We start from the raw sequence: 19,954 nt of genomic DNA on the forward strand, positions 1-19,954 counted from the left end.
TCATATATCAAAGTGTTAAACTAAACAAAGAGTGTTTAAGTCAAGAAACTACCTATGCATCCATTAGATTTGTTCGTTCTTTTTGAACTAGTGGATCCAATGTAACGTGTAATTAGAATAGTTTTTTCTAAGAAATATCACCATGTCTCAAGTGATGAGGTAGATGATACAGGTTTCAAATAATTTTTTATTATCATGGAATTTTGAAAAATTAGAGGTGTTGGTTGGGACACATGCTTTGAAAATTCATTCAATAGAAAAATCGTGGTATGGGGAAGGGAGATTGAAAGTTATGGTCATGAGAAAATCAACTGCAAGACTCAAGAAACAAGGAATCATCATAACATTTAGTGTTTTAAAAGATGAAATTTGCATCCATACCTCTTGTTGGTGCTCTTTTGGTTGTAGAGATAAATCCTTATGAACATTCAATACTTGGGGTACATTCATCTGCAAATTATTAATACATTTAGTTTCCAATTAGTAGGAAACTGTGATATTTTTTTGTGTTGGTTGATCAAGGTACATATTCCCCCAACCTTTTCCTACATTTCAAAATCATTAGAAAATAATGTACAAGTTTCAATATCAATTTCAAACTGAACAAAATGATCAAAATTTACATCTAGGTTAGTACAACCATCACTATTTGTATCTAAAATACAAGATTCATTATCATCATCCTATAGAAAATGAAGGAAATTAGTTCAGGTTTTTGATGAAAATGGAGATGGTTGTGCCGATGATAACCAATAATAGTTTCAATAAAAGAATTCCCTATGGTGTTTCCTATTAAGTTGATCAGTTGATTCAACCCCTTTTTTTACCATGTATTTCATGTTCAGTTGATTGTTCAACCTTTTCTAATTTTTATTTATTTTGTATGATAATTAAAGTTGTGACTAATCAGTGGTAAAATATCACTATAGTTTCTATGACCAATCTTTTCTTAGCAACGGGCCAAATGCCTCAAGTACATCATGTACTATTATATCAATTACTTGGTGTACACTAGGTTGAGAGGATAATATGATCATTACATCATTCCATTCACCAACTAATTTAACATCAATCTTGTCTAACTAAATAATCTTGATACTAGTCTTTACCAATTCAACATTAATCTTTTGTCATGTATGGCATGATGTTTGATATCACTCCAAAATCTACTACACAATCATGAAGATTATAATTGAAAATATCAAAGATCTAGAGGAAATGTGAATTCTATCACTTCAAATGAGATTCAATACAAGCCACACTCACAATAGATTTGTACACATTTGTACTACTCTAAGTGGAGTGTTTATTTTGTCTGAATTTCAAGAATTTGATGTTTGTTTTCATTAGTATTGAGAAGAACTAAAGGTTTTTATGATGATTATTTTTAGTTGTGGTAAGTTATAGAGGTTGTAAATGGATACATTATCTCTTGTAATACTGATGTCCTCAATCAAATTGTATTCCATAAAATTTCCATAAATAGAGGTTTCGAGGTGAATCCTCTATCTGAGGTGGATGACTTGGTTTTCTATGTAGAATTTATATGTTGCTCAGTTTTTTGTGAGGTACTAAGATCCACCGTTAAAATACACTTATTAATTTTGAAAGTAGTTTAAGGGGGTAGAATCCATATATGGAAATACTTATTTTTGGAAAATAACTAAATATTAGGTGTCCAACCTTTATGAAGATTGTAACTTTTGGGGTTGATTGGGTGTCCTATGTTTCTCCTATTAAAATGCACCTAGTTGTTTGGGTATCTTTCCCCACTACCTAATCTGAGAGGAGCACGGTTTACCATTCACCTGTTCCTTCTTTTGTCGTATAATGCTTAGCTTCAACTTCCTTGATTCTTCATTAGATAATGACTACTACTCCAAGATATGATTGATTATTAGAGTCATTGTGTTAACCATTGTGGAAATGTCCTTTTATAAAGGTTGGCCTGATGATACATGTAGAAGTTGTCCATGAAAAAGTCATTTAAATTTAGGTTCATTATGTAGATTTTAGTAGGATTTCATGAGTTATTTATCTTCTTCTAAAAGTTTATGAACAATATCTATCACAAGGTGATTTATCTTGAATTCTTCCTTAGATTGATCCCTTCATTTGACAATTTCTTCACAAGTTGGAGGAATTTGTCTAAGTTTTTAACCTCTTTCTCTATTGGTTTCATTAATAAAAAAAGGTGTATCCCACTGGCCTTTGGTTCTTTGGTTGTATTTCTTATTAGGCACAACATTTCATTTTCCATTTTCAAAAATTCATTGAAGTTGTTCGCCAATATATTATACGCTACTCTCTTCACAAACATGGCTATAGAAGAGAGAACATATAAGGTACAATATTTTATTTCCATGGTGTTAAGAGGTTGTGAATCCATAACAATATTGTTTAACATAGTATTGAAATGTTATTTAAATTCTTTGAACTTATCCTTTTTTCCATTAAGATTGTAATCAACTCTTTCGAGTGTGGATGTGGACTTTTATTCTCCAAATTTACTCAATGAGGCGCTTCCAAAAGAATTTCATCCATATACTAAGGAAACTAGAGGATTTTAGTACCAAGTTCTTTCTTTATTTTCAAACGTATGTGGAAATAACCTACATAACACATATTCATGTCCCACATCAATTAGGCTCAAATCCAAATATAAATTATTTATATGATCTTCAGGAGTAGCACCGTTGTTAAGATCAAATTTTGAAAAAGCCATTTTTGGACCCTTGGTGAGATGATAGAATGGGGATTTTATATTAGGTGGCCCTTGTGATGACCACCCAAGTTGATGTTGTCCTACCATTATCAAACTATATGTAAGCCATACTTCATAATCATAAGCTATATCAACATGCTCATTTTAAAAAATATGAGGAGGAGAAGAAAACATAGAAATAAAAGTTTAATCGAAAGTTTCAAAGATGCACTTAAGATATATTTCAATAAGGTATCTAGAAAAATCAACCAAAATACCATATTTAATGACAATTATTCAAGTATCTTCTACCTTGGGAGTAGAAAAGCTATAGGAAATTGTTCATTATGTTTATTGTATTCACGGTTATGGATCTAAAGGAAAATATTTTAGATTAAGAAGTAAAGGAGAATTGTTCTTGAGGGTAAGAACCAAATTCTTCTAGTTCAATAGAACATCTTTGTAGCTCATTTTCCTTTCATTTTTGTTATAAATGATTAGAGGGGTATGAGGTTGTACAATGGTAATTTTGTCTCCATGAGTATATGACTAGCATGATTGATAGAAACTACTAAACATGTAAATTTGAAATTTAAATACCTCATCCTAGTGTTAATTAGCTATTGACATGGGAAAATGATTCATCGGTAGCTAAGGGGTTCTCTGAGGTATGAGGCCCCAATTAAAGCTCACACCATTTGGGATAAGAGACCCATCCATACTTTCACCCAATCACTATCGTTAGTTATGTGTAAGTTTTGTGAGATGTGTGTGATCGTCATGGAAGAGAGATGCAAATATAAAAAAAAAAAACTATTCTAAATGAAAAGATGTATAACATATATAAAGGGAAATATAAAATAAGAAAGTGAAAGTGATTAGTTGAAAACAACATATATGTATAATGAACGAAACAATTAGTGGACATCCTAGATAACATTATTCACTTATTAGAAAAAATTACAAAATAGTCATATATTGAAATAATAAGTACTTAAGATAGAAAGAAGAAAATGAAACACTAAGTGAGAAATTGCAACCAATTCACAAATTAGTTTAGGAAGTAGCAGTAATGCATCTCACAGATACATACGTAAACAAATTACTTAGGAGTAGTGAGATACATAGTCATTGTGTATGTGGAATGAAGCTTCAACAATGGCCTTCAACGATTCTCTATATTAATTGGCAAAATAAATATAGAGTTATTGGCTTTGAATCTCTAGTCTGCAAGTTATATCAAAAAAATTAAAAAAATTGCATCCCTTTCTACTAATAACTTTAAAATATTTATAGATTGAGATAGTAACTACCTTCTATGATTATTGAGCTTCCCTGAAGCTAGTTACACATCTTCATCAACCCGCGATTTAAAAATATAAGAAAAATAGTTTGAAACTCTTAGGGATGTGGTTAACCTTGCTTATACTTTAATTAGATCTCTATTTGATAAAATCACGATGTCCTAAAGATATGTGACCTAGACATCACAATTTTGTGTAATCATTTTTTTCGAGATAGCTAAATTTCCATGACTATGTGGTAGTTCATTGTTCCTTGGGAGAGTACTAACACGTCCTACTTTAGTTAGATTGACATTGAGTTCAAGGAAATGTGCTACTTAGTAGGATTTATGGTTTCTTCCAAGGAAAAAAATTGTAATTTTATTCAATCTTCAATAAGGAACAAAAATATTTTTTTTATGTGGTAAAAGCATTATCCAATATAAGCCTTTCAACTTATGAGTGATAAGAATGGAAAAAAAAATATAAACAATTACATTACAATTTTGAAGTTAAGTGTGATAATAATAACATAACTTCTCCTTTTTTCTTTTATTTTTATAAACCTTCTGCCAACCCAATGAATTGGGTTTAGTAAGGCCAATTCCCAATTCATTTCCTGACATCTTTGGTAGTGTGTCTTTCATTGATTCCGAGCACTCAGAAACATGAACTCTCTTTATACCTCATGTCCTATTTTCATTGCATCCCTCCATTTTCGGTTGTTTTGGTGCTTGGATCTCTTTTGATTCGAAGCCCTTTTAAATATGGATCACATTTCCTTTCTATTTTGAAGCATCCCCTTCTGCTTGATTTTTATGGATATCATCCTTTTGTTTTTTTGGTCTTCCCCTTTTCCTTTTTTGTTAACTTTTTTCCTGCAAGAATGATTTTTGTACTTGTCTAGTTTGGTAACAAATGCAACATCTGAATGCCATATTCTCATAATATCACAAATGGGTCCATTGAACACTTCCACATTTCATTTGTTAGATATTTGATCCAAAGTACATAAACTAAAGTTTAACTATTTACAATTTAATGTTTGATTATTTAGAATATTTAATTACATATTACAAACTTTCTAAAATAGCTAGTTGTTATAATATATATGGCATAGTTAAAGGTGTTGCTTCTTAGGAATTAATTTAGGAAAATAGTTAGGAGTGTTGTTAGAAGTGCATTAGATGTAAATGGACACTTGTAAATAAAACAAATGATCCATAACTAAATTAATTTAGGAGACAAGCCTATGTAAATCTTGTTTTTGTATTCTCGCAAGAGTCTTGAGTGATTGTGTGTAAGATCTTGCAATTTTGATGTAATTTTATTTTCCCTATTAACAAAATTTGTGTGTCTAAGGATGCTTCTGCTATTATTATGGTATCAGAGCTTCAATGGTGCATGATGTTTGAAGAGGGGATTCCATCTCTACAGGATTTTGGAAAACTCTATCAATTTGATCAAATGTTGATTGGTATGGAAATTGTTCAATTTTACTAAGAAAAAGGAAAATTTCTTGTTCAAGTTATGGCATTTTTATCTATTGTTATCTTTAAGTTGTAGATCAATCTAGTTTGGAAAGAGAGAAAACTTTGAATCCAATTCCTACTACTCTTTTTGCATTTTCTATGATTTGTTTTTTGTTTTGGGCGTCTATTCATCTTGAACACAATGTGAAAATTTCTTCTTAAAAACATATATATCTTTTGAGTTGTCCTCCCCCATAAAACACAAATACAATTGTCTTCTAGTGGATCCTCAGTCATTTATAAAAATTTTCTAGGGTTTTTTGCACCATTGATCATTTAGAGGCACTACATCTAATGGATGAGGTGTCATATTGAAAGGGACAAGGTCGATTGGTCATTGTTTGAATCCTAGTGTTGCAAAAATCACAGGAGGAAGAAACACCTTAAGGAGACTTTCATGTCCATATGCATGGTGCCTCCATGCAAGATTCAAACAATTTATTGACTTGTCATGGGTACACCTGTATCCATTAATTCTCTATTGGATTCTTGTACTATGTTATTTTAATAGGTTTTGGAAGTACCAAATTCTTCCAGTATTCCTCTCGTTCTCTATCAAGTTTTAAAGTCTCATACTCAGACCCATGTCAATTTATCCATGACTCAATGAATTATGATCTTTAGGTGTCTAATCTATTCATTGTAATCGAGCCATTGGAGTTGACATCTTTTCAATGTCATTGACCCTCTCGCTGGTGGATCTCATCAGCATTTGAAGGTCAAGGCCATGTTTTAGATGGGCCAAAGAGCTTGGTAAAAAAAATTTCTCAGTAAGTACAACAATGGAGACATTATTGGAGATGATATTGACAATATTTAAGCCAAACAACAACTAAATCCTAGTGGAGTGAAAGTAGATATATGTAGCTTAGAATTTGGTGATTGCAACAAAATCCCATTTTACAAGGTTCATTTGAGGTCAAAGGCCAGATTCATGTATTCTTGAATATGATATTTGAGGCTTTCTTAGATATATTTTTACATGCATTATTTTTAATCCATTATTTTGCAAAAACAAAGGAGGAATATTATATTTTAACTCATAAACATTTTTTTCAATGGGGGATAGAGTACAATAACAGTTAAAATTGTGAGAGCATTGTAAAATTCAAATTTTGTAATTTTCATTGTAAAAATATTCGAAAATGGACTTGAGCCAAGTACAAAGCTCAGTCAATTTTTTTTTTTAAAATGACTATACAAGGGTTAAGGACAAGCCTCCATAGATCCTTTTTTTGTTATGGCATAGTGTGTGGTGTGTTGACCCATCTTCTTTCTCTGTGGTGCATGATTTATCTTCATGCATACATTTATTTTTACAATGTCCAAAATGGTAAATATATTTTTTGAGTCTGACAAAATCGAAGGCTCAAAGAATTATAAGACATGGAAAAGGAACATAGAAAAAACTTTGATCCACAATGAACATTGGGAAGATGTATGTGATGTTGATTTTAAACCAAAAAAACTACAGATGCATACTCACTAGGTAAACGGGAGATAAAAATTCATAGGCATTAGCATTAATTAAATATTCAGTTAATGATGAAATGTATGTTCATATAGAAAATTATTTTTATGCATGGTTCACTTAGAAAACATTTAAATATTCATTTGATACACAACTAGAATCAAAGAGAGTTTATCTCCAATTGAAGTCACTTCAATGGAAACTGAGAAAAGGGGGAGATGCACTTGAGTACATTTACAAACTTAAGAACATCAAGTAGGAAATAATAAAGTTTGGATTTCAAGGAGTGGATGATAGCTTCATGACTACTATTTTGATTTATGGTTTGCCTTCTCCATATAGACATTTCTTGGCAACTTTACTAGTGACTAGAAAGCTATAGAAAATGAAATTTGATGAATTAATTGAAATGTTAGCTAAACATGACAAAAAATTTGGAAATAACAAATAGGTTGAAGAATATTTCTTGTTTACACAAGCTAGCACTAGTAAATTTCAACTAAAAATTCCAGAGGAAGAGGAAGTCAAATGAATAATATAGGGTGCAACAATCAAAATCAGGCATCATCCAGAGGACAAGGAATTCAAGGTAGGGGGAACCACTTCAACAGAGGAAATAGTTATGGTAGAAGAAACAGTCAAGGAAGAGGCAATAATTAAGGAAGACGACAAAGTAAAGGAAGAGGAAAAAATCAAGGTATATGAAAAAACAAAATAAAAGGAAAAAATCAAGGTAGAGGAAAATATTTCAATCAAGTAATTTGTAAATGATTCAATAGAGTTGGTCATTACGCTGAAGATTGTCAAACTTCTATTGAAAAAATTCCCAAGTTTCAACAACATTTGACACAATTTGTTAATGATCAAGATGATGGATCTTCAGAATATGTCTTCACTACACATAAAAATTTACAATCAATAGAATTATGGATCTCCACATATCTTAAAAGTGATTATGAAGATGCTTGGATATTAGATACACAGACAACACAACATATGATTTGTCAACGTGACTTCTTTTGGACCTTTCAACAATGTCAACTCAATTCAATATTTCTCACAAATGATACAAGACACACTCCTTGTGGAAAAGGTGTAGTAAAAGTTTCTCTTCTTGGCATTGGAGATAGACTAATTTAAAATGCTTGGTATGTGCCAACATTCAAGAAAAATTTGTTATCATTAGTCACGATTAAACAAGAAGGACATCAAGTTGTTATGGAGGATGACTTTGTAAAAATAAAATATATCAAAAAAAATATGAAGACATTCATTACTATATATGAAGATGGAAATCTTCTAAGGATGAAAGGAAGTCATTCCACGAAAGTTTGATCTTTTTGGAGCAACAAGTGTAGGTATTTCACCTATAAGATCGTGGTATGTTAGATATGGGAATTTAAACATTGGCAGTTTCTCTCAACTTTAAAAACATGGAATGGTTAAAGGAATTCCAACCTTTAAGAAAGAAAATCCAAGATGCGAAGCTTACCTTTATGGGAAACAAAGTCGATATACTTTTCCAGCAATTTAATGGCATGCAAAAAGGCAATTCCAATTCGTTCACGGTGACATTTGTGGCTTTATACGGCTTCGTTAGGAGGTTGTAAATATTTTTAGCTCTTCGTTGATGATTTCAATAGAATAACTTAGGCTTATTATCTAAAACAAAATTCAAAAGCCTTTGAAAATTTCAATAATTTTCACCAACTAGTTAAGAATGAAGTTAGAGAGAGAATTGCCTCTCTCTGGAAAGATAATCAAGGGGAATTCACTTCCAATAAATTTCAAACTTATTGTAGGGACCATGGTATCAAAATAAAATTTACAAATGTATAAACTCCACAAAAAAATGGAGTAGCAGAAAAAATGAATTGCACCTTGTTAGGGATAGCAAGATCCATGCTAAATTTCAAAATTTTAAGTCCTTAAATATTGGGCAAAAGTAATACATACAACATTCTACTTAAGGAATAAGTATCCCACTACTTCTTTAAATGGAATTACACCATATGAAAGATGGTTTTGTTTCAAACTTTGAATTAAACAACTAATTGTTTTTGGTTCTATATGATATGCCTTATTTCCGAAGGAAAATTGAACTAAGCTCGATTCACGTACTTTGAAGTGTAAATTGATTGAATATTTAGATGAAAGAAGGGATATCAACTTCTATCCAATGGAAAGTTTATTGTCGACATGGATGTTCTATTTGATGAAATGGAAAGTAAAAGTTCAATAGAGATAGAAAGTTTTCTACATAAATTGCAATCTAAGGGTGATAAAAATAAAAGTAGAATACAAAATGAACCAAGTATAAAACATGTGTCTTTGATTGAATGGTATTCTTCAGAAAATGATTCATCCATCTCACCTACTTCATCGTGACCATCTGGATCTTCTGGTAGCAGTTCATCTGACAGTGACTCTCCACTCCTTGAACCTTCATATGATCAAAAAACACATGTTTATACCAATCCACTTTATAATGATGGTGATTATTTAGATCCACAAAAAATTCAATATCAACTACCTAAGTGGGCCATTTAACTTTTGAACAATGTAGGGTTATATGAACAAGATAAAATAGGAATAAGAAGTTCCAAAATAAATGAATCTTTTTTTTCATTAATAACAAATGATTTTACTAAGCCCTCCACATACAAAGAGGCAGTAAGACATGTTCAATGGAAAAATGCTATGGTTGAAGAATACAAACTAGTGATGCAAAATAACACTTGGAAACTTGTTGATTGTCCTAAAAATGTGAAACCCATCGGATGCGAATGGGTTTACTGAATTAAGTATAATCCATATGTAGAAATTTACAATTACAAGGAAACACTTGTTGCCAAGTGGTTTTCAAAACAAGGAGTCAACTATGAGGAAACATTTGCACATAGAATAGAATAGAACTCCACCAGATTAGTGCTTGCATTATCAACTAAAAAAGGATGGAAACTACATCATATAGAAGTCAAAAGTTCCTTCCTCAATGGATACTTGCAGGAAGAAGTGTATATGACTCAACCTCAAGGTTTTGCGATGAAAGTAGAAAAACAAAAAGTATGCAAATTAATAAAGGATTTATATGGGTTAAAACAAGATCCATGAGATTGGTATGCAAAAATGGATTAGTACATCACAAGGTTGGATTTAAGCACATTGAATGGGATGATACCTTATATGTGCACCAACAACGTTAGAATTTGGCGATTTTAATTATGTATACGGATGACTTGATCATTACTAAGAATAATAATGATCATATTGTGTAGGTAAATAAGGAGATATAGGTTGGATTTAAGATGGATAATATGGGATTACTTCACTACTATCTTGGAGTTGAAGTATTCCAACATTTAAATTGTAACCACCCCTCCCAGATTTACCCAACTTCACTATCCTGCCAGGGTAAAGAAGAGATGAAGAGTTACTGTGACATGACCCAAACTCGAAGCTCTAGTAAAGGAAGTGGGGGCTACAAGCTAACCACAAACTGACAACTAACAACATCCACCAAGGCTAAAGGAAACTTAGGGGCCAAAGGACAACCCCAACTAACCAAACCCTAAGCTGGGGTTATTTGCACTGACTTAGAGCCCCTAATTCAAGCATGAAAAGGCCTAGATGTGGTTCATGGCCTTAAACTACATGCTAACCACTGCCTCCATGCAGTTGTGACCCAATTTTCCTAGTTTAGAGGGTTTGGTCCTGAGATTTGAGCCACAATTCTAAGGAATCCTCCAAAACACTTCCCATAACTACCCGAGACATTCCAAAATGATACATTACATGAAAAAAAGGCTAAACATTCAAACTCAGAGGCAACACTTGACCTAGACTACCTAGAACACACTAGAAATTTTGTCAAACATATAGAAAACATGTAAGATACAGGTCATGAATGCATATGTGATCATAATAGTCTGAGACTCATCCAAGAATCACCAATAAGGGTCGATGCCCTCTTCGCATAGTTACAACAACACTATTAGTCCATATATTCATCAACTAATAAATAACTAAACAAACTCATGACAAGAGCCATAGATGATACACATCATATCACTAGCGTATAACTAGAAAACAACCAACATAAGAACCATGGAATCTCAGTGATAATATCACCAACATAATTGCTACAAATATACATGAATCAAAATAAAAGAATAACTCTTATTAATATATAAAAATACCAACCAAGTCAGGGACTTCCACGTACCACTCAACCATAGATTAGGCTGAACCAAATATCTCTTTTAGTGAATCACTGTCGTGCCATATTCCAAGCATGAATGTGGTATATCGTGGAATAATCCAAGCAAAAAACTAAACCAGGGCTTCTAGAGGCCAAACCACCTCAACTCTCAACCAAAATGATTCCACCTCCACAGTTGTACATCACTAACACGAATCGTATCGATCTCTAACCAACTTTTCTAGGGCTCCAGGAACAAGTAACTCAACCCATAACCTTCCAGGGCTCCAGATAATTTTCCCAACCTAGCTCTAGGGACTAGTAGCTCAACCCACCAAGTGCTCCAAACCGTTTGTCCCAACCTAGGCTCTAGGACTAGTAACTCGACCCAAGTTGTTCTAGGGATACCAAAGTCTTTGTTCCAATCCACAACCATATAGAATTATGAGCACCAATAAGAAAAAAATCAAATGGAGAAACCCACAATGCCATGGATATCCAGGAAATAACAAGGCAAGGCTAAAACCACAGTTAATCCAAGAAAATATCCATGCCATTGACAACACAAAACCAAAAAACCACATGCATACACCATGCATCCATAAATCAACAAGGAAATCACACACACAACCTGTTACCTACAAATAAATCCAGTTATAGTTTCTGATCCACATGTTCCCTTACACCTTCCTACTTTTCTTTTCCTTCTTTATCTAAATCCAATGTATGCCAAAGTGCTCCAAGAATGCTCCAAGAATACTCTAAGTGTGCAAGAGTATGATGGAATGAGAGAATGAATGAGGGAGCCAAAGACTAAACCAACAAAAGGATAAACAAAAAAAGTTGTGAACTAATCCTCAAAAGTCTTTTTGTCAGTCAGGTCTCTATTTTCCTCATTTTCCTTCATTTTTCCTTCTCATGCAAATTTGTGGTGCATTACCTTCCTTTTCTCGTATTTTCCTTGATTTGATAAATAAAATGCTAATTATTGTCACTTTTCCTTTGCCAATTTCCATAGCCATTAAGTAATCACAAGTGATATTGGTCATTGTGGTTTTCCTATAATTCATGTTGGAATATGTCTCACATGACCTTGGTTTTATTTTATTTACATAGAAAATCAACTAGGGGCTATTACAAACCCCTCCCTATCAAGGGAACAATATCCTCGGTGTTCGATGACATATATGACTAGAAATTTTTTGAAAGAAAAACATACTACCCATGGAGCTTTATAACATAGCTCGATGAAATATTTACAATGACATCCTATAAACCATGAGAAACATAACAAACATGACAATCATACGACTTATTGGAGCTTTATAACATAACCCATTGCAACATCTACAACAACATCCATATAAACATATACATATATAAAAATTCATTTGCTTGAACCAAAAAATAATGAAGGATACATAGCCCGCATCTAATTAGCCATATCCAATGTAGCTTCAACGGGCCCAAAGTGCTTCCACTACACCTTAGATTGATTGATTTCTGTGTTTCAGAGTATGATTTGCTTTCGTTGCAATATGCATTATGGTTCTGGTTGGAATTCTCCCTCTAGTTCCACATGCAATATAGACCAGTTAATCACATGATGAATAACCTGCGCATACTTCTTAAGAAATGAAACATGGAAAACATCATGGACTTTCACTATCAAAGGTAGTGAAAGTCCATAGGCTAATGGTCGAATCCTCTTAAGGATCTGAAAGGCACGAAATACCGAGGTGCCATGTTGTCACATGAACTAATCCTCAAGGATATCATGTTGGGCTTGATTCGCAAGTACACATATTCCCAAATTTGAAACTCCTTAAATACCCTATGTTGATATGCATAAATCTTCTACATATCCTGTGTTGTGTTTAGATCCCTTTTAACAACCTGCATTTCCTATTCCATCTCTGCCAATATATCTGGTCCAATCAGTAGACTATTCACTGGATCACTCCAGCTAATAGGAGTATTAAAAATCCACCCATAAAGTGCCTCAAATAGACTCATCTTCAAATATTCTCGATACCCCTTATTATATGCAAACTCTACTAGTGGAGGATACTCTTCCAAATTTGGTTGTTGATGCATAATGTACATCATCAACATGTCCTCAAGAATCCTGTTAACCCTCTCTGTGTGTCCATATATCTACAGATGATAAGTTTACTAAAGGAAAACTTTGTCCCCAAACTTTCAAACAAATATTTCCAAAACTTGGAAGTGAGCTTGGCATCTCCATTTAATATAATCTTCTTAAAAACACCATGCAACCTCACTATATCCCTGATGAAAATATGAGCTACCTCACTAGCTGTATTCGTAGACCTAACTACAATGAAGTACACTACCTTACTTAACCTATCAACCATAGATAGGATGGAATCATGCTACTTCGATGTCCTAGGTAAACCTATAACTATGTCAATGGAAATGACCTCCCATTTCCACCCTAGAATTGGAATTGGCTGCAACAACCCACCTAGATGCTTACACTCTACTTTTACCTACTAATAGTCCAAGCATCTCGCAACAAAATCAACCACCTCTTTCTTCAATGGCGAATGATAGAATTTATTAATTGCTATCAATGTCTTCTGATATCCCAGATTAACTGAATATGGATTAAAATGAAAGTCCCTCAAGATAATATTCTTCAACTCACTATCATCCAACACATGAACCATGTTCATGAATTTGACGAAGCCATCTGTCATGACATGATAATATGCATCCTGATCACCTTTATCATGTTGTTATAACATGTGCCTTGACTGCTCATATATGTCATTATAATGTCTCATCTACAAGACCCACTCATGCATGTTTGTTCCAAAAGAAGTCACTCCTACAATATGATTAATTCATACTCTTCTATTAATATCATCTACAACCCTTCTCTCCTTTCCCTTGATTTACTTGATCCCGAAGTCAAACTCACTAATAGTAGCTAACCATCTATATTTTCTGGCATTCAAATTAGGTTTATCAAATAAGTACCTCAACCCACTATGATTTCTCATCAAGATGAACCTCCTTCTAAGAAGATAATGTCACCACATCTTCAGGGCATGAATGATAGATGCCAAGTCAAGATCATGAGTCACATAGTTCTACTCATTCTCATTAAAATTCCTTGATTCAGAACATACCACTTGTCCTTCCTGCATCATGACTCCACCAAGTCCTCTCTTACAGTCATCTATTCAAATAATAATCCCCTTGTCAGGATCTAAACTCTTCAATAATAGTGAATTTGTAAGTAAATGTTTGAACTACTTAAAGTTGGCTCCACACTCCTCATTCTATTCAAAATTCTTCCCTTTTCGTTGCAAGGATGTAATAGGATAGATAGTCCATGAGAAGTTCCTAATGAACCTCCTATAGTAACTTGATAATCCCATTTATGATATGACCTCATCCACATTCCTTGGAGTTTCCCACTCCATGATAGCTCTGATATTTTCCAGGTCCACTCCTATACCTTCCTTAGAAACAACATGTCCAAAGTAATCAACTTATGTCTAAAAGTAACTGAACTTACTAATATTGGCATAAAATTGGTGCTCTCTCAACAATTTTAACATTGTTGCTATGTGTTCTACATGCTCTTCCTCATTATTAGAGTATATCAATATGTCACCAATGAATACTATCAAAACCATGTCCACATAAGGACACAACACATTATTCATCAAACACATGAAAGTAGTTGGTGCATTAGTCAAACCAAAATGAACTACTACACACTCATAATGCCCATATTTTGTATGGAATGCAGTTTTGTATATTTCCACTTCTTTTATGTGTACCTAATGATACTAGGATCTCAAGTTGATTTTCAAGAACTATGCTGCTCCCTTCAAGTGATCAAATAAATTGTCAATCTGTGACAAAGGATACTTGTTCTTGATAGTCACCTTGTTGAACTTCTTGTAATCAATGCTAAAATTTAGAGTATCATCCTTCTTCTTCACAAAAAATATTGGTGCACCTCAAGCCAAACCACTTGGCCTAATGTATCTCTTATCGAGCATTTCCTTAAGCTACAACTTCAATTCCACTAACTATGGAGTGATCATATTGTAAGGTGCCTTAGATGATGGTGTTGGGCTTGGAATAAACTAAATAGAAATTTCCACTTCCCTATGAGTTGGTAACTCTAAAATCTCTACTGGGAATATATCTTGAAACTGTTGCAAAACTAGATACCTCTTCAAGACTTCAACATCCTCAACATCCTTTCCTTTTTCATTGAAAATATGAACTACAAACAATACACATCCTTTCCTGCGACTATATTTCTCTTGCATAGTTGTATCCATTCTCACTGATGTAGGCTTCTTCTTACCCTGTAAGATTCTCCTCTCTCCATCATGATCCAAGCACTCAATATCCTTATCATAACAATCTACATTAGTTTTGTGAATGTACAACCAATCATACCCAATAACATATTGTATGATCCCAATGGATGTACATTTAGATGCACTTATGTAAACATACTTTTAAGCTAAAATTCATAAGATCTTACCCAATGATGAAATATTTTCTTAGTTTAATTATAGCCAACTGCACCAACCAATACTGTGCATGCACTTTTTTATTCAAGAAACACTTATCCACTAGGTCTGGACTGATATAACATAGTTAGATCCAGGGTCAATCAAAATAGAAACAACATGATCAAAAATATTACCTTCCATCTTGATAATAGATTCTTGATGATCAATGTGCCTATTATCGAATGCTGCATAAATCCAAGAAAAGCTTTGTCCAACATCCCCAGTTGTTTGTGCCTCCTAACCACTGTAAATATGCGGTCTTCCACCTTGATGATGTGGAAAATCTCGCGTATGATAATACTTACCACAAGTCCAACACTACAAAGATTTTTTCCATAACCCTTGTTCTTCTCCTCATATTGAAATCCCTATCCTCTATCAATTGCATTGAATTTCTTATGTAGTTTTTCATTATCCTTGCTACACGCATCCTGAGGTCCTCCTTGCTTCTTATGCAATATTCCCTTAGTTTTATCATTAAATTTCCAAACCTACTTAGGTTTTGAATTACATTTAGACTGCACATAACAATGTTTCAACTTCCCAATGACTTGCTCCAATATCTGAGGCTCATCATACTCTATTTTATCCTTAAATGCTAATGGAAATCCACTAACAAATCTTTGAAACTTAATTTTCTCATCCTTATAATATGGTACATACCTCAATAACTCCAAAAAATTAGTCATGTACCCTTCATCTATCATATATCGAATCTTCAACTCATAAAACTCCTTATCTTTATCGTTGTATTATCTCTCTGAAAAATACTTCTTCCTAAAAAGTATTTTAAATCATGCCAACACAATTTCTCTATCTTAATGCCTTTGACATGTTTAAAATCTTCCCACTAGATGTCGGCCTTTCTCTTGAGACTGAAAATGGTTATCCTATTCATGCAGCTTGAAGAACTTATTCATCCCAAGAAACCATGCTCTTGAATATTATGGTTTCTTCAACTCTCCATCAAAGGTAGGAGGCTTGGCTTTCTTTAACTCATCCAAAAAGTATTGCTTCTCACTCTTCCTATAAGGATGATAATGATGATGACCATGTTTTCGATTTGAACTAGAACTAGAATAGACCCATAACCAAAACCTACCTTATTAGGTGTATCCATCCATTTACCACCTCTGATCATGTCATCCCCATCTGAATTTTGTCATCCACGAGACCTGCTACAATATGATCCATTTTTCCTTTCCTCATATCCATAATTGATTTGTGGTTTACTTGTCTCTGCAAATTTGATAAACTCTGAAGGATTACTACATTGACCTTTGCTTTCTTTTCTTATTCTCTAGAAATTATTTCCTGTGACTAAATGATTCTGTCATTATCCACTTTACAACTCTTGATTTCTACCTTTAAACTTCTCAAGGTATCTACTATGTCAGGAGAGTACTCTTCTCTATACTACCTATCTAATCTATGAGGAGATTCACGTGAACTGTAATCCACCACTTTTCTTTTCATCACTGATGTTCTTCCTACAAACATACAATGTTAGATAAAATAAATATAAACATAATCCACATACCTCAGTGAAGTTCATGGAAGGCCATCTCGTCTACGTAGTCAATCCTAATTAGCATAACATATATACATATATATAACTTTATCACATGAATCATCCTAACATACCAACATCATCAACCTATGTATGAGGACACAACTGCAACAATGACCATCATGAGAAATAACCAACATACATGCATGACAAACACATAGACAACTAGGCATGCATACATAATGTTCACATCTACTCAGAGGTCCAATGCTGCAACCTCTCTTTGATACCAATATGTTGTATCAGATATTACCCAAATAGAACATAACTTGGCCCTAATACCAATCTGTAACCACCCCTCAAACATTTACCCAACTTCATTGGCCTGCGAGGGTAAACATGGGACAAAGTGTTACTATGACATGACATGATCCCTAAACTATAGTTAAGGAAGTAGGTCCTACAAACTGATAACTCACAACATCCTTCAGAGATATAGGACACTCAGGTGCTAGAGGACCACCCCAAGTGACCAAAGCCTGAGATGGGGCTCTTTTCACTAACCTAGACCTCAAACCACATGCATAAAAATGTATGGTTGTGGTCAAAGGCCTTGAACTTCATCCACAACACTGCCTCCATGTAGTTGTGACCCAATTTTCCCAGTTCAGAGGGTGCGGTCCTAAGATATGAGCCATCATTCTAGGTTAGTCTATGTACCACTCCCTTGAACTACCTGAGACATTCTAGAATGATACATGGCATGACAACAAGGGTAATCATTGAAATTTGGAGGCAGAACTTGACCTAGACTACCTATAACACACTAGATATTTCATCAAACATATGGAAAATATGTAAGCTATAGGTCATGAATGCATATCTAGTCATAATATCCTAAGAATCATCTGAGAATAAAAAATAAGGGCCTATGCCCTATCCACATAGATGCAACAAAGTTATTAGGCCATATATTCATCAACCAATCAATAACTAAGCAAATTGATGAAAAGAGCCACATATGATACAGATCATATAACCAACATATAATTACAAAATAACCAGCATATGAAACATGGAAACTTAGCCATAATATCACCAACATAATCTCTACAAATATACGTGAATCAGAATAGACGAATAATTCTTATTAATATATGAAAATACCAACCAAATTAGGGACTTCCATGTACCACCCAACCATAGATTGGGCTAAAACAATATCTCTTTCACCTAATCACCCTTGCACCATTTTCCAAGCATGAATGCAGGATCTCATGGAATAAAAGAAGACAAAACCAAACAAGGGCTTCTAGAGGCCAAACCACCTCAACCCTCAACCACAATGATTCCACCTCCATAGTCATACATCACTACGCCAACTAGATTGGTCTCCACCCATGTTGTCTAGGCATCCAAGAACTAGTATCTCAACCCAAATCCTTCCAGGGCTCCAGAGTGTTTGTTCAACCTGGCTCAAGGGACTAGTAACTCAACCCACCAAGGGCTCCAGAACACTTTTCCCAACCTAGGTTCCAAGACTAATAATTCAACCAAAGTTGTACCATGGCTTACAGAGCATTTTTTTCCAACGCACAACCATAAGGAATTATGAGCACCAATTAGAAAACAATAAAGTGGAAAAACCCATAACACTATAGCTATCTAGGAAATGGAAAGGAAAGGCCAATACTATTGTCAATCTAGGAAAATATCCATGCCAATGGCATCACATGAAGAAAAAATCACACCCGTATACCATGAATCCATGAATCAACAAGGAAACTACACATGAAACCTATTACCTGCAAAGAAATCCAATTGTAGTTGTTAATCCACATGTTCCCTTACACTTTCCTTCTTTCCCTTGCCTACTTCCTCCAAATCCAATGTATGCCATAGTTCTCCAAGAATGCTCAAAGAATACCCTAAGTTTTCAATAACATGGGAGAATGAGAGAATGAATGAGACAGCCAAAGACCAAACTGAAAAAAGGCTAACCATCAAAACTTGTAAATTGATCTTTAGAAGGCTTTTGATTATTAAGGCCTCTGTTGTCTTCATTTTCCTTCATTTTTCATTGAATTTCCTTCTCATGCAAATTTTTGTCTCTTCGCCTTCGTTTTCTAGTAATTTTTGGGCATGGAATCCCCCCCACAGCCTGATTTGGGGCTCAAAGTCCATGTTTGGGTATTATTGTTGTAAAAACTCTGCAAATTGCGGGCACGGAGCGCGAAGTGTATGTTAGAGTCATAGGGTTGTCGTCCCAACATTTTGAATGTAATGTCGGCCTACCCATGGTCCACGGACCATGGGATTGTATAAATAGAGGAAAGCTCTAAGTGAGAAAGAGAGTGAAGAAAGTAGAAAGAGCGAAATATGAGATAGAAGTATAGAAAAAGGTGTCTAAGCGTGTCTTCGGTCGTCGTAGTAGGAAGAGGCTCTATAGCTGAGTGTGCAGAGGCTTGGTAGAGTCTGCAGCTGAGTGCGCGGACCCCTGCAGCTGAGTGCACAGGGCAGAGTCCAGTTTGTAACCAAGGAAGAAGAATAATAAAGAGAAGTTTGATTCCAAATCTTGTGTATATATTCTTGTGCTATTTCCTGTTTAATTATATTGTTTTCTTTATCACGCACACTTATATGACTACTGAACACTATTAAATATAACTAGACACATACTGA

At 34.0% G+C, this 19,954-nt stretch overlaps 1 protein-coding gene across 1 annotated transcript in view; it reads left to right on the top strand.

Annotated features, from left to right (window-relative positions):
* Window positions 1-19,954, top strand: part of LOC149160002 (uncharacterized) — a 254,342-nt gene that overhangs the window by 185,625 nt on the left and 48,763 nt on the right. Inside the window, exon 2 of the mRNA XM_089436599.1 lies at window positions 5,378-5,464. Coding sequence (XP_089292725.1) covers window positions 5,378-5,464 — 87 coding nt within the window. The remainder of the gene's footprint in view (window positions 1-5,377; window positions 5,465-19,954) is intronic.

This window comes from Pinus tabuliformis, chromosome 5_2 (assembly GCF_031772625.1).
Source record: "Pinus tabuliformis cultivar Carrire ecotype Pingquan chromosome 5_2, CPIR1, whole genome shotgun sequence".
Lineage (NCBI taxonomy): Eukaryota > Viridiplantae > Streptophyta > Pinopsida > Pinales > Pinaceae > Pinus > Pinus tabuliformis.